Here is a 20,879-nt window from a genome sequence, read left to right as displayed (position 1 = left end):
AATAAACCTAGCTGCCACTGCTTTTTAATCTCTTTCAACCAATATATAGGGCTTTTCTTCATGGCTTTATCCATCTGTGTTCTTCTTCTTGAGTCAGCAGAAAAGGATTCCAAGGTTAATTGGACTGTGCTGACAACCCAATTCTAATTTGGCTCTGTAACAATGATGCTGCCTTTACAGGTTTCATACAGGATAAATTGAAGAAAGTCATTGGTGATTCCCTGGATTTATTTCTCTTCCCACTAAGCATCGCCTGCTGATAGGAAACCCAACACTAATTGGTCACCTTAACACGTTCTAGAGAGAAATGGGCTGATTGTGGCAGGTTCCCTTGAGAGAGGCTATAGCCACCACTCAAGTCCCCTGAATAACAGCTCAGCTACAATATTCCATGGCAGCAATCTATCATCCTGGATGTTTCTGACATCAGCACCGGAGGAATATAAAACCATGGTGTTTTTTTTAAAGACCAGCCAATCAATCGTATGCATGGGGAAGTAAATAAAAGAGAGTTCTCTAGGTACATTGTCAGAGTCCCTCTCTCATTCCTTCTCTTTTTTTTATGCATCCAAATTTACAGCTGAACAAAGGGGAACAGAATGACAATTAGTGGAAATTAGTGATTGTGGCCAACATCACTCAAAAGTCACTAGTGAGTATGAAAATGTCAGCAGAAGATAAAATGGCACAAATATTATTATCCACCAAATAATGCTAGAAATGAGTATAGCGACACATAAAACTTTGCTGGTAAAAGGAAAATCTGTAATGAAAGTATCTAGAACATCCACAATACAAGTGTTACAATCTGATTCTCTTGTAGTCTCAACTAAACTGTATAGCACAGCATTAGTCCTCTTTTTTAATCATATGTAAATCTATCTTTAAAAGAAAACATGCTGAATATTATTTAGAAGAGCTCTACACCTGCATCATGTCTGACCAGCACCAGAGAAGCACTGTATAAGCAAAAACCTTGGCACACAGAATCTCTCTCCAGTTAAAGCCAAAATGACCATGGAGGGCAGTGCACAATGACCAGAAGGGAGAGTGTGCACCTGCAGCAATCGGAACTGGTTTATAGGACTTTGGCAAGACCCAGTCCTCATCAATACCAAACATCAGCATGAAGGAAATGCTGCAGTTCATGTCCATGACAAGACTTACAGTGGAAGGGGGTGGCGATAGAAAAATTATGGATTATAAACTGGAACAACAAAATGGTTGGTTGCTGGCCCATGAAGACTTAATAAAAACTTGATTAAATGTGGTCAGGAACAATTGGAAAAGTATAGGCACATTTTTCAAGGTAATAGGAAGTTTAAGAAGTAGACTGCAGTGCTCCATTTCTCCAGACAATGAGCCCCTCTGTATGGGAGATCGGCAGTTTTAAAATTAGATGGAAGATAGATAGATGATAGATGATAGATGATAGATGATAGATGATAGATGATAGATGATAGATGATAGATGATAGATGATAGATGATAGATGATAGATGATAGATGATAGATGATAGATGATAGATGATAGATGATAGATGATAGATGATAGATGATAGATGATAGATGATAGATGATAGATGATTGATAGATGATAGATGATAGTTGATAGATGATAGATGATAGATGATAGATGATAGATGATAGATGATAGATGATAGATGATAGATGATAGATGATAGATGATAGATTATAGATTATAGATTATAGATTATAGATTATAGATTATAGATTATAGATTATAGATTATAGATTATGATAGATGATAGATAGATAGAAAGAAAGAAAGAAAGAAAGAAAGAAGAAAGAAAGAAAGAGGGCTGCTACCAAAAGTTCTCCAATTGCAGCCCAGTTTATGAAGAAAAGGCTCAACAATGAAATTAAAGGAAGGGACACATCTGTTACTCGTATCTGATATTCAACATATCTGATATTGAAGAAACTACATCAAGAAGCAATCTGGAGTGGGTGAATCCAAGATACTTTGTCTTCAAGGGCATTTTGAGGAGGTAGGGAAAGGGTGCAGAGGAGAATCAGAATCTGCTTCCTTTTCTGAAGTTGAATTCAATTGTCAATTTGTAAAATGATCAGTTGATATGGATGCTATGATATATCTACCTACTTTTTAAAACTAGAATGCAAGTATCTTCTTATTATAAAATGTAATAACTTCTAGGCCAACTGGATTGTGCTTGTCAGTTGAAAGGTGTGCTGGAAACATAATTCTGAAAAATAGGCATCTTTCAGCATTGTTGAATGGATGCTATTGATTTCATTGTTATTTAAAAAATCAGAGAAAGATACTCTTTACTGCCCATTTTTAAATTAAAACCTAAAATATAAAATCTGATACAAAAATGCAACTTTTTTTATCACAAGGCACATTTATCATAAGCAGAGAAATCCAGCAGTGTTGAGATATTATTAGTTTAGTTATTTATTTGTTTTATTTATATAACTATAAATATATTTATATAGCCAAATATGAGTCTATTTGGAAACTGCCCTTTTCATTCCCAGAGTGACTCTGGGAAGTGTATAATTAAAATGTAAACAACCTGCTCCTATAAATATTGTATAAAGGAGACAATTAAAACAGAAATAAAATAATTAAAGTTAAAAAGAAATGGCACTGACTCCATGGTTGCCTACTTCTATATGAGCACCAAGTAAGTTGGGTCTTCCAAAAGTCCAGTCAAGTGAGGCCCCACCTCATTTCTTGAAGTGGGATATTCCAAACGGCAAAGAGAATTAATCAGCATAACATTAGTGTGCATTCTTTGAAATCCTCTGATTTCATTGGAACATTGAGTTCAGTAATATATTAACCAGGGGTGGGTTCCTGCCAGTTCTAACCTCTTCTATAGAAGAGGTTCCACAAATCTACAGTTTAGAACTGGTTCCAGCCCCTCCCCCCCGCCCATCTGCACATCACCAAGATGAAGAGCGAGAGGAGGAATTCTGGGAGTTGAAGTCCACAAGTCTTAAAGCTGTCAAGTTTGAACACCCCTGGGGGTTATTTTTTCTAAAGGGTTAGGGATGCAAGGGTCTTGTAACCTAACAGCTTTAAGACTTGCGTGTTTCAAATGCCAGAGTTTCTGAGCCAACATTTTGGTTGCTAAGCAAGAGCATTGTTAAGTGAGTTTCACGACATTTTACAAGTTGGCCACACCCACCCAGTCACATGACTGCCAAGCCACTCCCACTCAGTCACATGGCTGGCAACCCACTCCCACCTGGTCACATGGCCAGCAAGCCACTCCCACCCAGTCACATGGTTGGCAAGCCACTCCCACAAAACAGGCCACATCTACAGAAGAGGTTCTAAAAAAATTTGAAACGCACCACTGATATTAACAATAATGATATATTGCGTAAGGCTGAAATTGCTTTATCTACTACATCTAAATAATCCAGGTCACTTTCCCAACCAAATAGAGTCCAGCATTTTTTTACCTCATGAATTAAGCTTCACTTAACACCTCAGTAGATAATGACTACAGTGATTTTTCACAAGGCTAATATGATTCCCAAAGCAGTTACGAAACATAATCATATGCTGTATGCAGCATTTTAATGTTGTTTTAATATGGTCACTATGTATTTTTGGAAGCAGTTTGCTCTCATTCTCTACTCTGTATAACTGAGAAAGTGAAGTGCCACACCACTCGGGTAACTCAGCGGATCATCAAATAAGATGTCAACTGAAAACTGTGCTGAGTGTTTCTAATTCCCTTAGGTAGGCCAGCAGCCTTTTCTCAGAAATATTTGATTAAAAAAGCTTCCTGGTTTGTTTCTCCAGCAGCAGATGGTATGAAGGTTAAAACATTTGCACGAACACGTTGAGAAGGAGTGTCTAGCAGGCCTGAGGGAAAAACCAAGGTAATAAAATAAGATGGCTTACCACCAGAGTACAACACACACCCTTGACTTTGCTTGCCAAAAGAATTCATCCCAGTCTATAGCACACCAATGTGCTATAGACTTGAAAAAACAACATAAACTTGAAAAAACAACAAAAATAAGACTAAATACCATGGTTCTGCTAGATACATACCTATCTTTTACATTGTTCACTGAACTGATAACTTTTCTACTTCAGTTCTGGAAGACATGGGGACAATTTAGCATATACTCATTTATTTGTTTTTTCTTCCTGAATTGATTAAAAAGATGGTGGCTTGAAGGGACATTAAGTTAATATTGTTTCCTCTTCTCTCTCTTTCTCTCTCTTTCACACACACACAGACTTACACCACGCTTACCCTAATATTCCAATTATTTTAGCACATTCTATTTCTAACTTTGATTGCCATACATCCTAGTTTTGCAACTTCCTACCAAACCCAAAAAGCTATTTTTGTTCAACTATTTGCAATCAGAGCATATCCTGGACATTAAGTTCCACATACATTTCACTAGGAGACTAACACATGATGTTTCATATTACAGTAAAGGCATCTCCTATTGTATTTAGTCTACCAAATAGTTTTCACAGGCTCATATCCTGACAGCTTAATTTTCTCTGACAGCTTAATTCTAGACAGACAGAATTGTTTCCTTTTTCATACCTGGAAGCTGTTCAGTTGCCTTTGACTCAAAGTTTTCCAGCCCCTTGGGGGTGATGGGTAGTGTCCATATGTATAAGCATGAAAACTCTTTCTGAATCTAAATGAATCTTGAGTTGATCGGCCTTATATTTTAATCAACTATGCATGAGGTTTTCATCCTCTTTTTATTTTAGTATAAAGTTCAAGCTAATACATCAAAGTCTTAAAAGCTTCAGATGGCTTGTTGACTTTTCAAAGCAGCCATCCTGTATTCCTGATTAGAATATCCATTGGGGAAAAATCCTAGATTACAATGCAGAGCACAGGTGTCAAACTCGCTGCGCCAGGTTGCTGTCATGTGATGTTTCATGATGTTTTTCCCATTTGTGGGATGCATCTGGCCTGTGGGCTGCCAGTTTGACACCCCTGATGTAGAGTATTTCCCAGAGCCAGTCTAAAGAGAAGGAGAAAAAGAAAGAGGAGGAGGAGGAGGAGGAGGAGGAGGAGGAGGAGGAGGAAGAGGAGAAGAAGAAGAAGAAGAAGAAGAAGAAGAAGAAGAAGAAGAAGAGGAGGAGGAGGAGGAGGAGGAGGAGGAGGAGGAAGAGGAGGAGGAGGAGGAAGAGGAAGAGGAAGAGGAGGAGGAAGAAGAAGAAGAAGAAGAAGAAGAAGAAGAAGAAGAAGAAGAAGAAGAAGAAGAAGAAGAAGAAGAAGAAGAAGAAGAAATAGGCTGGTCTAATTGAATAAAGCTGTTGACTTCAAACCTACTGATACAATTTTCCATTGCACCAAAGGAAGAACAGTAGCAACAGGTTTGCACTGGCCTCATACGAGCATCTGCTATCTAAGCTGCCTATCTAAGACAGCTACTATGCTCAATTCAATGGTTTTTTAAATTACAAATGTCATCTATATGTTTATATATTTTATGTTATATGTTTAACATAAGCTACAGCTTATGCTAGAAGTCTGGTCAATTTTGATGTAGCCTTTAGTCATTTAATATTTTAACTGACTAACTATAATTAATCAGGAAATAAAATCTTATGCATTGTAATTTCTCTGAAACAATACACCTGCATTGATATCAATTTCTATCTCTTTTCCCTAAAATATCTTTAAATCTAGTCATTTGGCTTGCTTAGAGAAACAAAGAATTCAATGTCTATTATGTTTAAACATCCCCAGTTCCACCTTATTCCAAGATCCAGTTAGAAATGAATTATTAAGAAACACAAAGGGATTATTGTTGGTCTTCGAATTGGTTTTCAAATTTCCCCAATTTACCACTCTACAGATGCATTAGAACTATAATCACTAAGATTTTCAGCCAGCAAGATAATTATAGATTTCCATAGTTAACACCTTGCTTATACATGCTGACTGTACTTATATGCATTTAAAGAAAAGTATAGAATTGCAATGCTTTTAAGAGAAACTTATCTGAAAACCTTCTATTTTCTATAAAGTAATGCCTTAATTTAATCTACATTAGGGCCTTACAACTAGAAAATGCAGCATATAATACACAGAGAATTGTAAAGATTCTCTACAGAGAAAAATAAGACTCTGGTTACTGGAATAGTATACAAAATCAAATTTTCAATCATCAGAAAACTGTTGATTATGTCTTTAAACAAACTAACCATTCCATCTTCCAGTCCTTCTCAACATGGCTTTAAATAAGCCTAAAAAGGATTTGAGTTTCCTATTCCTGACCAAATGACCAAAATAAACAAACAAACAAACATAAAACTTTACCGTATTGCCCCAGTTATTTGTTCCTGTGTGGGCTTTGGCATAGTAGGTACCACGAGCTGTTCCATAGTTATAGCCATCAGACAAACCATCATACATCGAACCTGCAAACACAGCAAGAATATTATGAATGGGAAAAAAAAATTTTTATCTCTGATTTTGATTTAGTATTTGACCCAGTTGCCCACTTTGTGCTAAAAAAATCAGTGAACAAATGACGTAAATGAAATGTTACCATGTTGTACATGTGGCTATGATATAAAAAAAAAACTACATAAGAAGCTATTGGCAAAGTTCATGGGACACATGTTATATGAAGCATAAATTTAAAGATATACATATTTCAAGGAGATGAACTGAATTCTGAAATTTTACCACATTTTAGCAGATAATGTAATGAAATGATCCTATCTGTTTTAGACAAATGATTCAGTTTACCACTCAACATAGCCCACTTACTTATATTAAACTGATTATGCTTATGTTACTGAATTCTGAATATACTGTCAAGTGGGATTTTCCATTATTTATTTAAGTAGCATTCTGCCAGTGTGACCAATATGATAACCATGGGTTAACCAGCCCCTCAAAAGAAAGTAATACATTGGGAATAGCCATGCCTTGAAGGTCAGTAGGGCCTAATTCTGCAGTCTTTGAGGGTATCTTGAAAACCTGGCTTTACCCACAGAAACGGGGGAAGTATGATGTGCAAACCTATGTTATGTCTTTTGAGCCCGTCATCCCTCAAGGGAGTGTGCCTCCATTTGTTTTCATTGCTATAATTCTTTTTTATTCCTGCTAGATGTTTTTAATCCTTTTATAATTGCCCATTAGTTGGCAAGTGGGCAGCCTTAGCAATAGGAGAAACAAAGAACAAACAAACAAAAATCAAAGACGTTTATTACATTTAACTGTTTTATTATATTCATGTTAGCTATTGATCTTATACGAAGAAGCCGGTACAAAGACATGTCTTTTTATTGAAACAATTTTGAATCTTGGTGAATTGTCTTCATCTGCTCACCACTACTCCTCACTATGAGGAAACAGTGTCCATGGAATGGTCCCTAAATCAATGGAAAGCCATATTTTTCAAACAATGGACATCAGGATTAATGTTGGACAATGCCAGAGGTCTCAACAATTTTCAGCATTTTAAAAGCAGAAAAATCATATCAGATTTTGATAATCTTACTCATTAAATGTCATATTGAGTTTGCTAAAATTTCACAATATTCAATATGCAAGCTATTTTAATTTATAGTTAGTGTGCTTTTCTCATGTGGATGTTTCATAGATACCATTAAGATGTGCTGTTATAGGCCCATGAATAACATATTGACCACTTTTATCCTAAATAGGTTTTTCTGATCCTATGTGCAGCACAATATTATCATTATTAATAATTATTAATAATCTTCATTATCATCCACTACAAGATGAAGGCCTTTTTATTGATTGTTATGGATCATTATCTATGATTCTGCAGGTCAGGTATATATATATATCTTTTCTCCCAGCCTAGGCTGAGTCATAGTAAATGGCCTAAAATCACTTATTTGGCTTCACAGTGAAGTCCAGCAGCTTAACCACTATACCACCTTGACTGCCATGGAAAAGTATAATATAGAAATATTGAATCAAAGTCTTCGTCACCTCAGCAATAAAGAGTAGACTTGAATAAATCCTTAATAGCTAATTACAGAGATAATGTCTAAAATGATTTTTGACTTCCAAAAATTTCACTGACAATGTGCCTCAGTGGGAGACACTCAAAATCTGATTAAAGGAAATGAATAGCATTTAAGGTTAAAGGTTAAAGCAATGAACTTTCTAAGCAATGAATTTCCATCAAAGGTTACAAGAATTCCAAAGTGAAGTAATTTACAATATCTGGCTGTTTTATAGGTGTGTTGTATAGATATTGTGTTTATAATATATTTATTATATTATGATACCATCGCAATATTAACAACTCTTGAAAATTCATTATCAGAAAAATAGCAACTGTGCCTACACACTGTAAAGCAATAGCAATAGCATTTAGGCTTATATACAACACTCTCTGAATGTTTTATAATGTAAGCATTATTTGCATATTGCCCCAACAATCTGGGCCCTCATTTTACCAACTTCATAAGGATGGAAGGCTGAGTGTCAAGTGTGGAAATCAGGAAACTCAGGCAGTTCAAATGTATATAAGGCAGTGGTGCAATTCAGATGGTTCTATCTGGTACAGGTGAACCGGTAGCGGTGGTGGCGTGATGCCCGCCCACCACCTGGACGTCATCATGTCCCATTTTTGACGCTCTGCACATGTGCGAAAAGTTCCGTGCATGTGGAAAGGTGGCGCGCGCATGTGCTCACATTTGCAAACCGGTAGCGAAGGTAAGTTGATTTCACCCCTGATATAAGATTTTATTACAAGTTTAAACTCTCTACAAGAATCTGAACTACTAATGGTCAAAGCAAATTGGCAGTAGATAAGAGTCAGTGGAATTCAAGTTGGGCTAAATTTAGATCTCGTGTGTGCACGAAGAGACTCAAGGCTGAAAACGTGTTTGACTCCTTTCTCAGGCTCTGCCTCGTCATCTCCTCAACTGATCAAACTCCAGACTGTGTGAAGGGTTTGCCTGCACTACTGCACTTTAACCACTGCAACACTAGGGCTCCTTATCAATCAGTAAAAGCAGAATAAAAATAAGTAAGTACGAACAGGCTCAATGGAACAATTTTCATCCACCAAAAGTCTGCTGTCACATTTGGTCTTCAACAGTTTTCAGAAGGCCACCTGTGTAAGTGCTAACCTAACCTTATGAAAGAAACCTTTCAAAATATGGGGACTGAAATGGCAAAACTTTAGTTGCATCTCCCCATCGAGTTTTAAATAACTAAAGTAGTTTTGCAGGGCATAATAGGTTAAAATGAATATTTCACTTGAATATTTCACTTGAAAAGCTGTTAGTAAGAAAAACAATGACCACAAAACAGGTCTTATGTGGTTGGCACATCAGATTTACCAATAAGCAGGCCACTGCACTTTGAACCATTTGCAGTGTTCAAATAATCTTCAAAGCTAGCTCATGTATTATTCCATTGGGTAGTGATAAGGCAGGAGACTCACAATTTTCACACCATCTTAATCTGGGTAACTGGTATAGACATAGACTTTATCTGCCTATCTGACAGTAACTTGAGGCCAGGAGTTGTCCTATGTTGTGGATCTGCTCTTTCAGGGGTTGTTGATGCAGAAAAAGGAGGAGGAGGGGGAGGAGGAGAGAAGAAGAAGACACTAATTTACCCTGTAGTTACTTTTTAATTATGTTTATTCTAACTTCTCCCTTCTTCCCTCTTCAACTCAACCAAGTGACTCTATATGACTTACAATTCTAGAACTAAAATTATGAAACAATTGAAACAATTTAAAAACATTAAAACAATAAAGACATCCATCAAAGAACTGAATGACCTAACCCTGAGGTTATTATAGGCTGACAACTTTACCTGTGCCGTAAGCACTATTGTACCTGTTTTTTCTCCTGCATTTGTATAATTTACATCTGTAGATGCACATCTAACTACCACCATTCCTTCAAACCATGCCTTTGGAGAAATATGTTTCTAGAACACAGTTATGTTAAACCTGTTTACTACAAATAAGAAAGTTATATCTCCAAACACACAGGGGTCAGAACACTTTTGCAAAACTTTGGCACAGGTCCCCAAAATGTTTGACAGGATCAATTGGGCATGTAAATGCTAATATAGTATGTTACAGATACATGATAAATACTGCTTAATAGCTCTAAAGAAAAAAAATCAGACTATGAGCCATCACTATCTCATTTTCTGGCATCTCAGAGCATGGCATTTGGAGAATAGGTTAAAAAAGTCAACAATATACTAACTTGATTCAGAAGCCCTAATATGGTATAGAAGTAGATAAGCATCTACTTCTACTTTCTGAAAAGGTATGTTTCTCCATGCTGTTTCCCAAAGTCCTTCCCTTTGACTCATTGCTTAGATTTTCTGTATTTGCTCAATGCCTATTCCAACTATTTATCTATCCACCTTTCCTCTTCGTCAGCATTAGACCCTTCCCCAGAGAGATAAATCTTTGCGTAATGTGTCCAAAGTAGGAAAACTTAAGCATGTTCATTTGTGCCTTGAATGATAACCCAAGTTGATTTTTTCATTATCTATTTGTTTGACTTCTTGGCTGTCTATGGTTCTGCAGTTTTTTTCTTGATTGCTGGTTCCTTTATTGTTGATGGTTGATCCTCAAAAGCAGAAACTACTCACTTTGATAACTTCATTGTCATTTCTCAGGCTGGTTATTATACTGATGTCATTAGTTTGGAATTCTTTATGTTTAATTTTAGTTCCATTTTTTTCATTGCATCCATTGACTTTTATAACTAGCAGATCATTTGCAAGCAGACTCCGCATTTTTGGCTATCAGGTTAGTGTTATCAGTTTTTATTTACTTTTAAAAGCCCTATATGAACACATGACATTGGCTGATTTTTGGAGCACCTAACAGTTCTAACAGTTTAGGACTGGATCATTGATCACAATTTTTAATGTATAAAAGAAATCAAATATTATAAATCAAATGTTATACATATTCTATATAATTTCTATTTTATTCTAGGCCTGTATGTCTAGACTCAACCGATGCTGAGTCTCATACATTTACGAATGAAGATGAATTTACTTGCCCCAGGATAATGTTGCAGGATCCAGTTTGGGGCAGTCACTGGGACCAGAGGTTTTGTCTGATCCCAGTGACTGATCCAGATTGGCCCCTCATACATTCAGTTATTTTAACTTTATCTTGTCCTGGACTTATATTACTTACTCAGGTGTTCTATATAAACCAATAAAGCCCTCTACAATGTGCCAATTTACAAAGCACTGTGAGATCATTATGCCAGATTGTTTCCAAATACACAAAGAAATTCACTTTATACATTGCATCCAGAGATGCACCTTAGCAGCTGAAGTCATAAGCAGCATTCATAAAGTTCAAAAAATGTAAAAAGTTTCAACATTTCCTATTCTTCTTGAGCTAGGAATTTGGGCTTTTTAAAACCTATACTTCTTGTCTGCTTGTTCACAAAAAAGCTATTATAATTTACTTTCCATAGATATTTAAAAGGCTACTAATAGTACTATTAGCCAAAACAAAATAGTAGCCTTAGGTGATTCTTCCTGGGAAAAACATTCATGGAGAAAAGAACTCGATTATACCTCCAAGTGTTGTCAAGATTCTTCATCAACAGTGTTGAAAACCAGTTGAAATTAGTAGTCTACTTATATTTTCTCTTCTGAATGGGACCAAAAGTTCTATTGTTTTTTCTTTTTTTATTGCTTTGGGCTGAAAAATGTATTATAGCAATATTACTATATCATCAACATTATTATATCATTAATATTTCTATATTACCAGTAATGTTATTAATTAGCATCTATAATAGAGGTAGGCATGAATATTATTTTTAAATATTCCATTAAATTTTGGGCAGACTCCAATAATTTCTTAAGAGGAAGACGCCTCCCAAATGTTCAAGCACTACTACTGAAAACACTCAAACAGAGGAGTTCCTTCGTCGCCTCATCCCTAGGATTTAATTGAAGCGTGGGAAGTCAGGGACGTCATACATTGCTAGAGGGATGATTGAACAAATAGAGACAGAACATTCTCATGCACCTGTTAGCCATCTTGTAATTACATACAGTACATGCAAAGATACCACAATCCATTCTTGAGGACTTTCTCAGAATTCTTTTCTTCTTTGAAAGAATGTAAAAATTCTTTCAATTCAAACCAAATGAGAAATGAAAGAAAATAAAGCAAAATGGGAAGAAAAATGTCTGTCCAGCACTAAAATCATGCAAATCTGTACAATAAAAAAAGACAATGACAAGAGAAATGCTGATTTCATATATCAATCTATACCTCATTTTGATCTCTTTTATGACTCTGTGTCTTATAATGCATGACTAAATATTACATTGCAATTTATACACAGAAACAAGAAGGTTTTGGTCGAAGAAACAAGAGATCTTTCTCCTTATCAACAAGTTCTAACAAAAATTAATGGCATTTAACCTCCCTTTATTTCAATAGTTGAGATTCAAGCATGAGTTTAGCTCATTCTGTAAAATCAAAGAAGCACAATAACCATTTATTTGGAGCTATGTATATGCATGTCAACTTAAACTCATGTGTGTTATTGGTATGTGCCAGTAAAGGAAGATTGCTGCATCTCGGTTACATTTTGACATTAAAAAAAGAAATATGCTGAACACAAAATTGCCAGAGTGTAATATAGAAAGTGACTTCAATATGTTCTAATTATGGATTGGTAATCTTTAACAAAAGTTAGCAATATTATCAAAACATGTGACTAGCTAAAAAGGAGAAAAAATAAAAACCCTTTAAAACCGTATGCCTTGTACTATTTAGCATTATTCCACATTATTTAGCTTGATATTGTTTTATAACTATGTAAAGTGTTTTATTTTATGGCTCTATAATTGACACATTTTATTTTATTTCTATATCTTATTTAACTATAAAAAATGTAAAATCCTAATTTATTCTCAATACCTTTCTTTCACTTCCTAAAATATGCTAATTTCCACCACAAATCTACCCATTTTCAGTCCTTTTTATCTTAAAGCTGGCCTACATATTACATTGTTCTTTTATGTGGAAAGAGAGAACTGCTATTTTTTTAATGTATTGAGTATATATTTTTGTGCATCAGTTAATATTTGTCATTTGTTCTTGTTTTTAATAAGTTACTGTTGAGTACAAAATTAATGCTCAGTAATGCTTACTAATATGAAATAATTGCAAAATGGAAGTATGATGAAAAAACGTGCTTACCCCATTAATGTACCTGCTGACAAGAAACATATAGACTACATTCTGCATAAAAATACCTGATAACAGGTCTATTTGGCTTCTTCCTTATAATTTTGGTCATTGTTTACCATTTCAACTTAATTCTACTTTCTTGTATTACATTTACAATTTTTCAGGCAGAGAAGCTGTTTAAAGTTATTTTCTGTAGTTACTTATCATTAGTTTCATCAGAATTCTACTGAAATGACCATCCAGTTTTCGTAATTTATTGCTCCTCAGATGTAAGTTCACTTGATAAGAGCCTTTTAAATTGTACAACATATTTTGTAATGTGGAAAATGCTAGCCTGTCATAAATAACACATCTCAAATATTCAGTTCAGTTGAAATTCTTCTTCCTCTGTCTTTTGGTTTTGGTACTTTTTAAGCAAATTAGAAACTTACAGAAAGATTTAATTTTGTTTCTTGGCAATGGAAAACCTATAGAGGTATTTTAAAAGCTCACAAGTAGCTGTAATATGAAATACAAAGTAGATGGCTGCCTTTTAAAAAGACTTATTCTATCCTGATTTTGATTGTGACTGCAATAGTTTTAAATGAGGCAAATCTCTCATTTCATTATTTTATTATTTAAATAAAAATGAGTTATGCAGGAAGATTCTGCTGAGTTTTAATTTTTTTATGCAAAACAGCCAATAATATTTTTAAGACTAATATCAAGATCAAAATACATTTTTAATATAGAGTCAGAACATTTTAGGGAAAAATATGTGCAATAGAAATTGTTCATAGATTTAAATGCAAATATTTGTAAGATTTAACAACTAGGGAAAAAGCTGGAAGGAATATATATTTATATTCAAAATGACTATAGACTAGATATCTATAAATTATTTCATTCTGTGACAGAAATAAATAGTTTGGGATACTGTTCTTTTTGAGATAAGTCTACATTTCAAAATGATGTGCTTAATAATAGCTTGAAAATGTAAGCTAATCAGTCTTAGAAAGTCTTTAGTCTTCAAGATCTGAAGCATATATTCAGAGCTCCTTCTGGTATATAAATGCCTTTTTGTATTATTGTATAGAAAAAAGATGATTAAAAACAAGAAAAATATTACAGACATTTTTAAGCATTGTATTAAACCTTAACCACACAGACTTTTAATACCCATATGACTTTTCATTATGCTAATCGATGGACTATGAGCACAATGTGAACCCGATTGTATATTGGGGAAGCAGTATTTATCCATCATAAAAAATGTTTGTTTTTTATTTTTTTGCTCAGGAACCACAATTCTTCTTAAACTGACAAATTCCAAATCTTTGATATATAATTCATAGTGTTGCATCTTTAAATCGTATTTTCATTTCCCCAAATCACATTGACTATCTAAATGAATATTAAACCTAAATAGATAATTCTGGGGCAACCCCGTATTATATTGTGGTGGTACTCCCACAATCATTTTGTACTTCTGTCATAACAAAGTTGAAGCCAGCCCTTTAGAAATATTTTCTGAGGTTGCCAATAGACATGAAACAAATCTTTTTTCTGAATTAACCTTATTTTAAGATCATATATGTTCAATATATTGAATATTTAAAAAAGTGATTGAATGGTTTCCAGTATCTGGAATCTAGAGAATTCCAGATACTGCTCGTGCTTCTAAAACAAATTAAGAAATCAAACATTTTTATATCAGTGTGCGTGTGTGTGAATACACACACACACACACACACACACACACACACACACACCGTGTTTCTCCAAAAATAAGACAGGGTCTTATTTTCTTTTGAACCCTGAAATAAGCACTTGGCCTTATTTTTGGGGAGGTTTTATTATTTTTGAGGTACAGGAGGTGGCAAGTGTGGTTACCTCATGATTGCTGCTTCATTGTAATATTTTTGGGGAGGCTTATTTTCAGGAAAGGGCTTATATATACATTATATAAGTAATATATATAATGTATATTCAGAAATCTCCAGAAATACTGGAGATATATATATATATATATATATATATATATATATATATATATATATATATATATATATATATATATATATATATATATATATATATATATATATATATATATATATATATATATATATATATATATATATATATATATATATATATATATATATATATATATCTCCAGTATTTCACAGCTTTTGACAATCTAAATTCCTCTTGCAATAAGTCAAATAATTAAAGATGTGATTGGCAATTAATTGTTCTGAAGTCTAAATACTCTTTAGCTCACAACATTCTATTTCCACACACATACACCACAAAAATATCTGCAATTTTCCAACTGAGATAAAAATTGTAAGTTTATTATATGATTAAGCATTAGAATTAAACTTATCTACCAACATCTTCCAAATGTGCCTTATAAATGCAGTGGAAACTTTACTAAAAAAACACTTGTGATATCAAATTATTTTCTGATAATTTTCTAATTGTGTCCCAAATGGCTTTTAACTTGGTGACTAGGGTTCTAGGTTCTTCTAAGAAGAGACTAGGCTTCTCTTCTATAGAGAAGAAGACATCAAAATGTCCTCTAGCAAAGCTGAAAATAAGAACTGTACTATAGAGTAGACACACTCTCCCTCCCTCCCTCCTTCTCTCTCTCCCCTTTCAGTCCTTTTTTTAGAAACCTGAGTTAGCTCAATATTTATCTATGCAGGTTGGGAAGCAACAGGAATCACACAATGGCAATAGGTTGACGGATGCACACCCAAAAACAAAAGGCTTCCAGGATCAATAAGGAATCAATGTGTGGGCTTGACAAACATTCAATGCCAGTGATTCATGACACTGGTATATGGTAGTTGTAGGTTGACTAGTGGTGAAAATGGGGCTGTTTAAATCCTTTCCCACAACCCCAGTGATTCATGACACTGGTATATGGTAGTTGTAAGTTGACTAGTGATGAAAATGGGGCTGTTTAAATCCTTTCCCACCCTATCCCACAACCCCTGCTCAGGTCCCCATGGGGAAACATGCATGGATCCCCTCTTTTAACTTATCAGGCCAGGGAGAAAAGACACTGGGGAAGTGATTTTCACAATTTCAGTGGAATAACCAAAGGATTGTTTTAGGTTAAGGAGCCTTCCCTCTGATTTTAGCTTTCAAAGCCTATTACTCATTTGCAAGAGAGTGAGGAGGGGGAGAAGAAGAAAGAATCTGTGTTGTGTGTAATTTTGCTATCTGACACCATATTACATCAAGAGGTAAACTCAGAGATAATCCGGCCACCCAAAGCCAAGGCTGACAACACCTGATATTTGATGGTGTCTGCAATCCTTCCCTGTTGCTCATCCAGAATAAGCAAATAATAAAAGTTTGATATTCATAACCAGAATGAATCACATTTTTGTTCAGTTTGGGATTAATATGTTTTTGGATGAATGGTGATATGAAACTGTCACATTCCCAATAAAAAGTTCTGGGAAGTTTTGCTGAATGTAGAACAACTACTAAGAGCAGGATGATATTACTACTGGATTTTTTTTTAGCCAAAATAAAGAGTTCACAGGCAAAAGTAGCATCTATGAAATGAAAAACCAAATCAATTCAAGAAACTCCATTCCTCATCATGTCTTGCTGACTTGCTACTTCCCCATATTTTTATGCTATTTAGCAACTAAATTTTCTTCAGAAGTTATTTCTGCTTCAGCAAAGATATTGAAATTGAAAAAAGGTCTGTTCTCTAAATCAACAGAATTGGCTCTTGAACAAAAAAATATCTTCTAAATACTATGATCCAGTTTATTAAAACAACCACACATAACTCAAGGCCTACCATAGACTTTCTTTAGTCAGAAATTCCTTGTTTTATATTTCAGGAAATTCACTATTGAGTGAAATATACTATTCTGAGGTAGCATTATTTGAAGCTATAGTTGCAGAAGATCCAGCACACCTTGTACCAAATTCAGAGTAGCGGTATTGAGAGATTGGAAACAAATAAGATTTAAAATCAGAGGTCTCCATCTGGAAAATGACTTGAATAAAGGTTAAATTGTCTTTCAAAGAGAATGGCTAAAGTGTTTTGGAAAATCCTGAAAATTATGTAACAAGATGACCAATCATCTTCAAGCCTTAAAAGGCATAGATTCTTAGTTTTCCTTCCTTCCAAAAAAAATAAATAAATTCCCAAGGTGACTACTCTGGCAGGCAAAAAACTTTCAAGTCTGAGAAGGTAGCCAATCCCACATTCAGACAAATGTTACCAATCCTTATTTTATTCAGTTAACAGTCCTGTGTTGTAGAAAATAGTATCTTATTGGCTTTCCCTGAGGATCACTAGCAATCTTTTATGCTAACATTAAGCAGGCTGCCTTTTGCTAGGATTTCAATTAACTCTATTGCTTATTATAATTTTGTGTTTGTAATCAGCAGCGTGAAAAGACTTAAGCATAAGCTCTTCACAACTTGAGTGGTGAAAATCTATATTACCTTATAAATATATATTTGAACCAGGACAATGAACTGCCATAAATACATATTTTAAACATTATTTTAAAATTTATATTTTAAATGCATTTTTTTTTAAAAAAAGCCTGAAACCATGAAACTTCACAGTTTCAAATTACAGAGACAATGTTTTAATGTGCACCAGAATTAGACTTTACATTTCCAAGTCTAAGCATAACTGTCAGGAGTCTGGGAAGCAAAGACCAGGTTTTCAGGTTTGGGCTATAATTAGAAAGAGGCACACATACACACAAAACAGTGCAGACTATTATTAATTGTGTGTTTTCTGGGCAATAAAGCTTTCCCCCTGTGGTTTTACAGATTGTGTTTCATGATAATAGACACAAAACATAAGATATAAAATTCCTACATCAATGGAATGTTAAAATGTATTTAGAGGGTGGTCCAAAGAATTAACAACATCAGAATCATTTAATCTGACTCTCAGCAATACATCCATAGATGTGCAATTTATACAACTTTTCTGTATACACATACTTTTTCCCCATGTAAACATAAACAAAGTCCAATTGAAATCACAATCAGTCTCAAAACCTAATATTGAAATAAAATTATGCATTACATTTTTATTAACTTTAATGGAGAATGTTAAACTTGGAAATGCTTTATTCTTTTGTTGAAGTTGGTGAGATCTAGAAAAGCTTAATCAATCCAACTGTCCCTGTAATTACTCTGTTGGTTTCATTCCAGCCAAAGAACAATAGTATCACAGAAGCTTGATATTGATAAAGCTAAGCAGATTTTGGTACTCCCAACTTTCTATTTCAAACAGAAGCATCTGCACTCAGAATCACCTTGTGCAGTCCAGATTGAAACCTTCAGCCTTAATAAATTTAACTGGAGCTGCTTTGGAGCTTCTGCAACATCACAAACATTAAATTGCAAAGCAGAAAGTCAAGGACTCAAAACTCTTATGTGTACGCTCATCCTACCAAACAGTGCAAGACATTCCTCCAATTTCATCACACAATTCTGCAGGCAGAACCAAAAGCAACTACATAAAGTGCTTGAGTGAATTCCAATTATCCTAAAATATGCAGTGGCATTCTACGGAGAGTGACCATGTTAGCCAAAGTTATCACACCCCAGCCAGCATCCCTTGTAATTCATAGTAGCGGTAGATATTTACCTCGGTTGGAGTGACCTGCCGCATTTGATGCTGATGAAAGGGAGGACTTTTGCTTCTGCCGCTTGACGGTCATCAACACCTGTTCCTGGACCCTTTGTTTTCCTGTCCCTCTTGTTTTTAACTTGTGATCTGAAGGCAAAGCTAAAGTTGAATTGGCCTGATCTTGGAAGCACTCATATGCCAGAGCGGTTTTCAGTGGAGAGTGAAGCATGGTTGCAGATGGTGGTGCCAAGATGAATGTCACCTATCCTTTGAAACTTTAAAAAACAAAGCAAGGCAAAAACAGCAATCAGCAGCAAAACAGTCTCAGTGGAGTGTAGAATCTCAGGGAGCCCTCCTTGCCATACGGTCCTCTGCTGACAGCTGCTCTTTCTCCACACTCTGCTCTCCTGTGAATCATTGAGCAGGCACGCCCTCTGCTAGACTGGATATACAGCCTTCTGTCTATGTCTGCACACACCCATTGCTGTATTCTACTTCCAGAGCCCAAAACAGCAGAACAAACTTGCCAAGCTACTGCCCTTTGGCTCCTCGGGATAGGGCTGTGTTTTAGCTAAAATACCATCTGTGGTGGCAGGTAGGTAGGAGGCAAAGGTCACCACTAAAGTCAAATTCATACCCTCTGTCATTTTATCTTTCCCTTGATATTGGTACCCAGAGTTAGTAGTTTAAAATGAATTCTTGGCTCTCTAACCAGGGTTTCTACCCTGCATTTTTCCTACTTTATATGCTCTCAAATGGGCTCCTAAGTAGAAATCGGCTGCTTGAACATTAATGCATAAAATCATTTCAGACATATTGTTAACAGAAGGAAAGCAAAGCAAAGGAGGAATAATATGAAGCCCAACATAAGTTGCCTATTAATTCTGTGATAGAGATGGTTTCTCTGTCTTTCAAAACAAGTTTTTTCTCCCCTCATGTAGCTCAATATTCCTTTTATAACATGGACCACTGTCGAATGTTAGGAGAGCAGGCTCGGAAAATCTACCCTTGCCAGTTCTCCATAGCTACCACAAGCAAAAACTTCATACAGGTTAGAGTCCCAGAACATTATTAAGAAGGTTGGAATAGCCAGAATTCCAGCACAGCAAGATTTGTAAGAGAACTAGGCACTTTTGAAAACTCATCTTTCAGGAAAAGCAAAATCTAGTGATAGCAGCTTTTACTAGAAGGCTCTTAAGCCTTATTCGAAATAATGAGAGGTGGGGAGGCAGAGTGGGAGAAATGGACAGTTAAGAGCTGTAGCTGAACCTGCCCATTAGCTACTAAAATGTAACAGCTGGGTATGAAGAACTTTATGGAGAAGTTAAAAATCTCAAATATTAGAGAAGAATGTGAGACAAGAAGCCACCCACTTCTTTTATTCCATATCAAAAAAGCTCTACAAAATACTCCTAATTTCAGAATGCTGCAATCCCACAACAGGCTTTAAAATTCATGATCTCAGAAGCTATATACAGAGTTCAGCTCTGTGTATATTGGCACTTGATATCCCTGTAAGCATTTTTCAAAAACAAAAATAACTGTCTCATTAGTTTCAGTATTTTACCTCATTCTTTTTAACGAACAAAAATAGTGGCTTAGGAGTGGTTTGTTTATTCTCTAAATAGATTTGGGAAAAAATAAGAATGTGTATTTGGGGGGATCAGATCAAAAAACTGGAGATTATAAACCATTAGAGAGATGGTGTTGATATCTGAACATCTGCCTTCTGTTACAGTCTTTAAATAATCTGCACTTAAACACTTTCCCTTGATGTGTTATTGTTTGCTGGTGTATGTATAAGGAAATATAATTATATATAAATAATTAAAATATAAAAAATATAATTCATTATATTTAAACCAAATTAATAAAACCATATTTGGAAAAGAAGAAATAAATGATTCTGAAAAGTTGCTTCTTGACATTTGTAGCATGAACAAAGTTGGAAAAGGAAGAACTCTTGCAAAGATTGATTTGATTATGAGGAGCATTTTGTATTTTTCCCAATAATGTGATAATGGGAAATAGACAACTTTCTAATCATCCAAGCCATAAATCACGTT

General features: G+C 34.9%; 1 protein-coding gene across 1 annotated transcript in view; it reads right to left on the bottom strand.

Annotated features, from left to right (window-relative positions):
- The window catches only part of PKP1 (plakophilin 1), a 48,341-nt gene extending 29,140 nt beyond the window's left edge, over positions 1-19,201 (bottom strand). The window contains exons 1-2 of the mRNA XM_014053928.2: positions 18,832-19,201; positions 6,311-6,411 (exon numbers count right to left, since the gene is read on the bottom strand). Of these exons, the coding sequence (XP_013909403.2) occupies positions 6,311-6,411; positions 18,832-19,042 (312 nt within the window). The 5' untranslated portion in view covers positions 19,043-19,201. The remainder of the gene's footprint in view (positions 1-6,310; positions 6,412-18,831) is intronic.
- Positions 19,202-20,879: the final 1,678 nt, after the last annotated feature.

Source organism: Thamnophis sirtalis, unplaced genomic scaffold (genome assembly GCF_051295495.1).
Source record: "Thamnophis sirtalis isolate CommonGarterSnake01/CBP01778 unplaced genomic scaffold, rThaSir2_p1.2 scaffold_7, whole genome shotgun sequence".
Lineage (NCBI taxonomy): Eukaryota > Metazoa > Chordata > Lepidosauria > Squamata > Natricidae > Thamnophis > Thamnophis sirtalis.
This window is presented reverse-complemented; position numbering and strand designations above follow the sequence as displayed.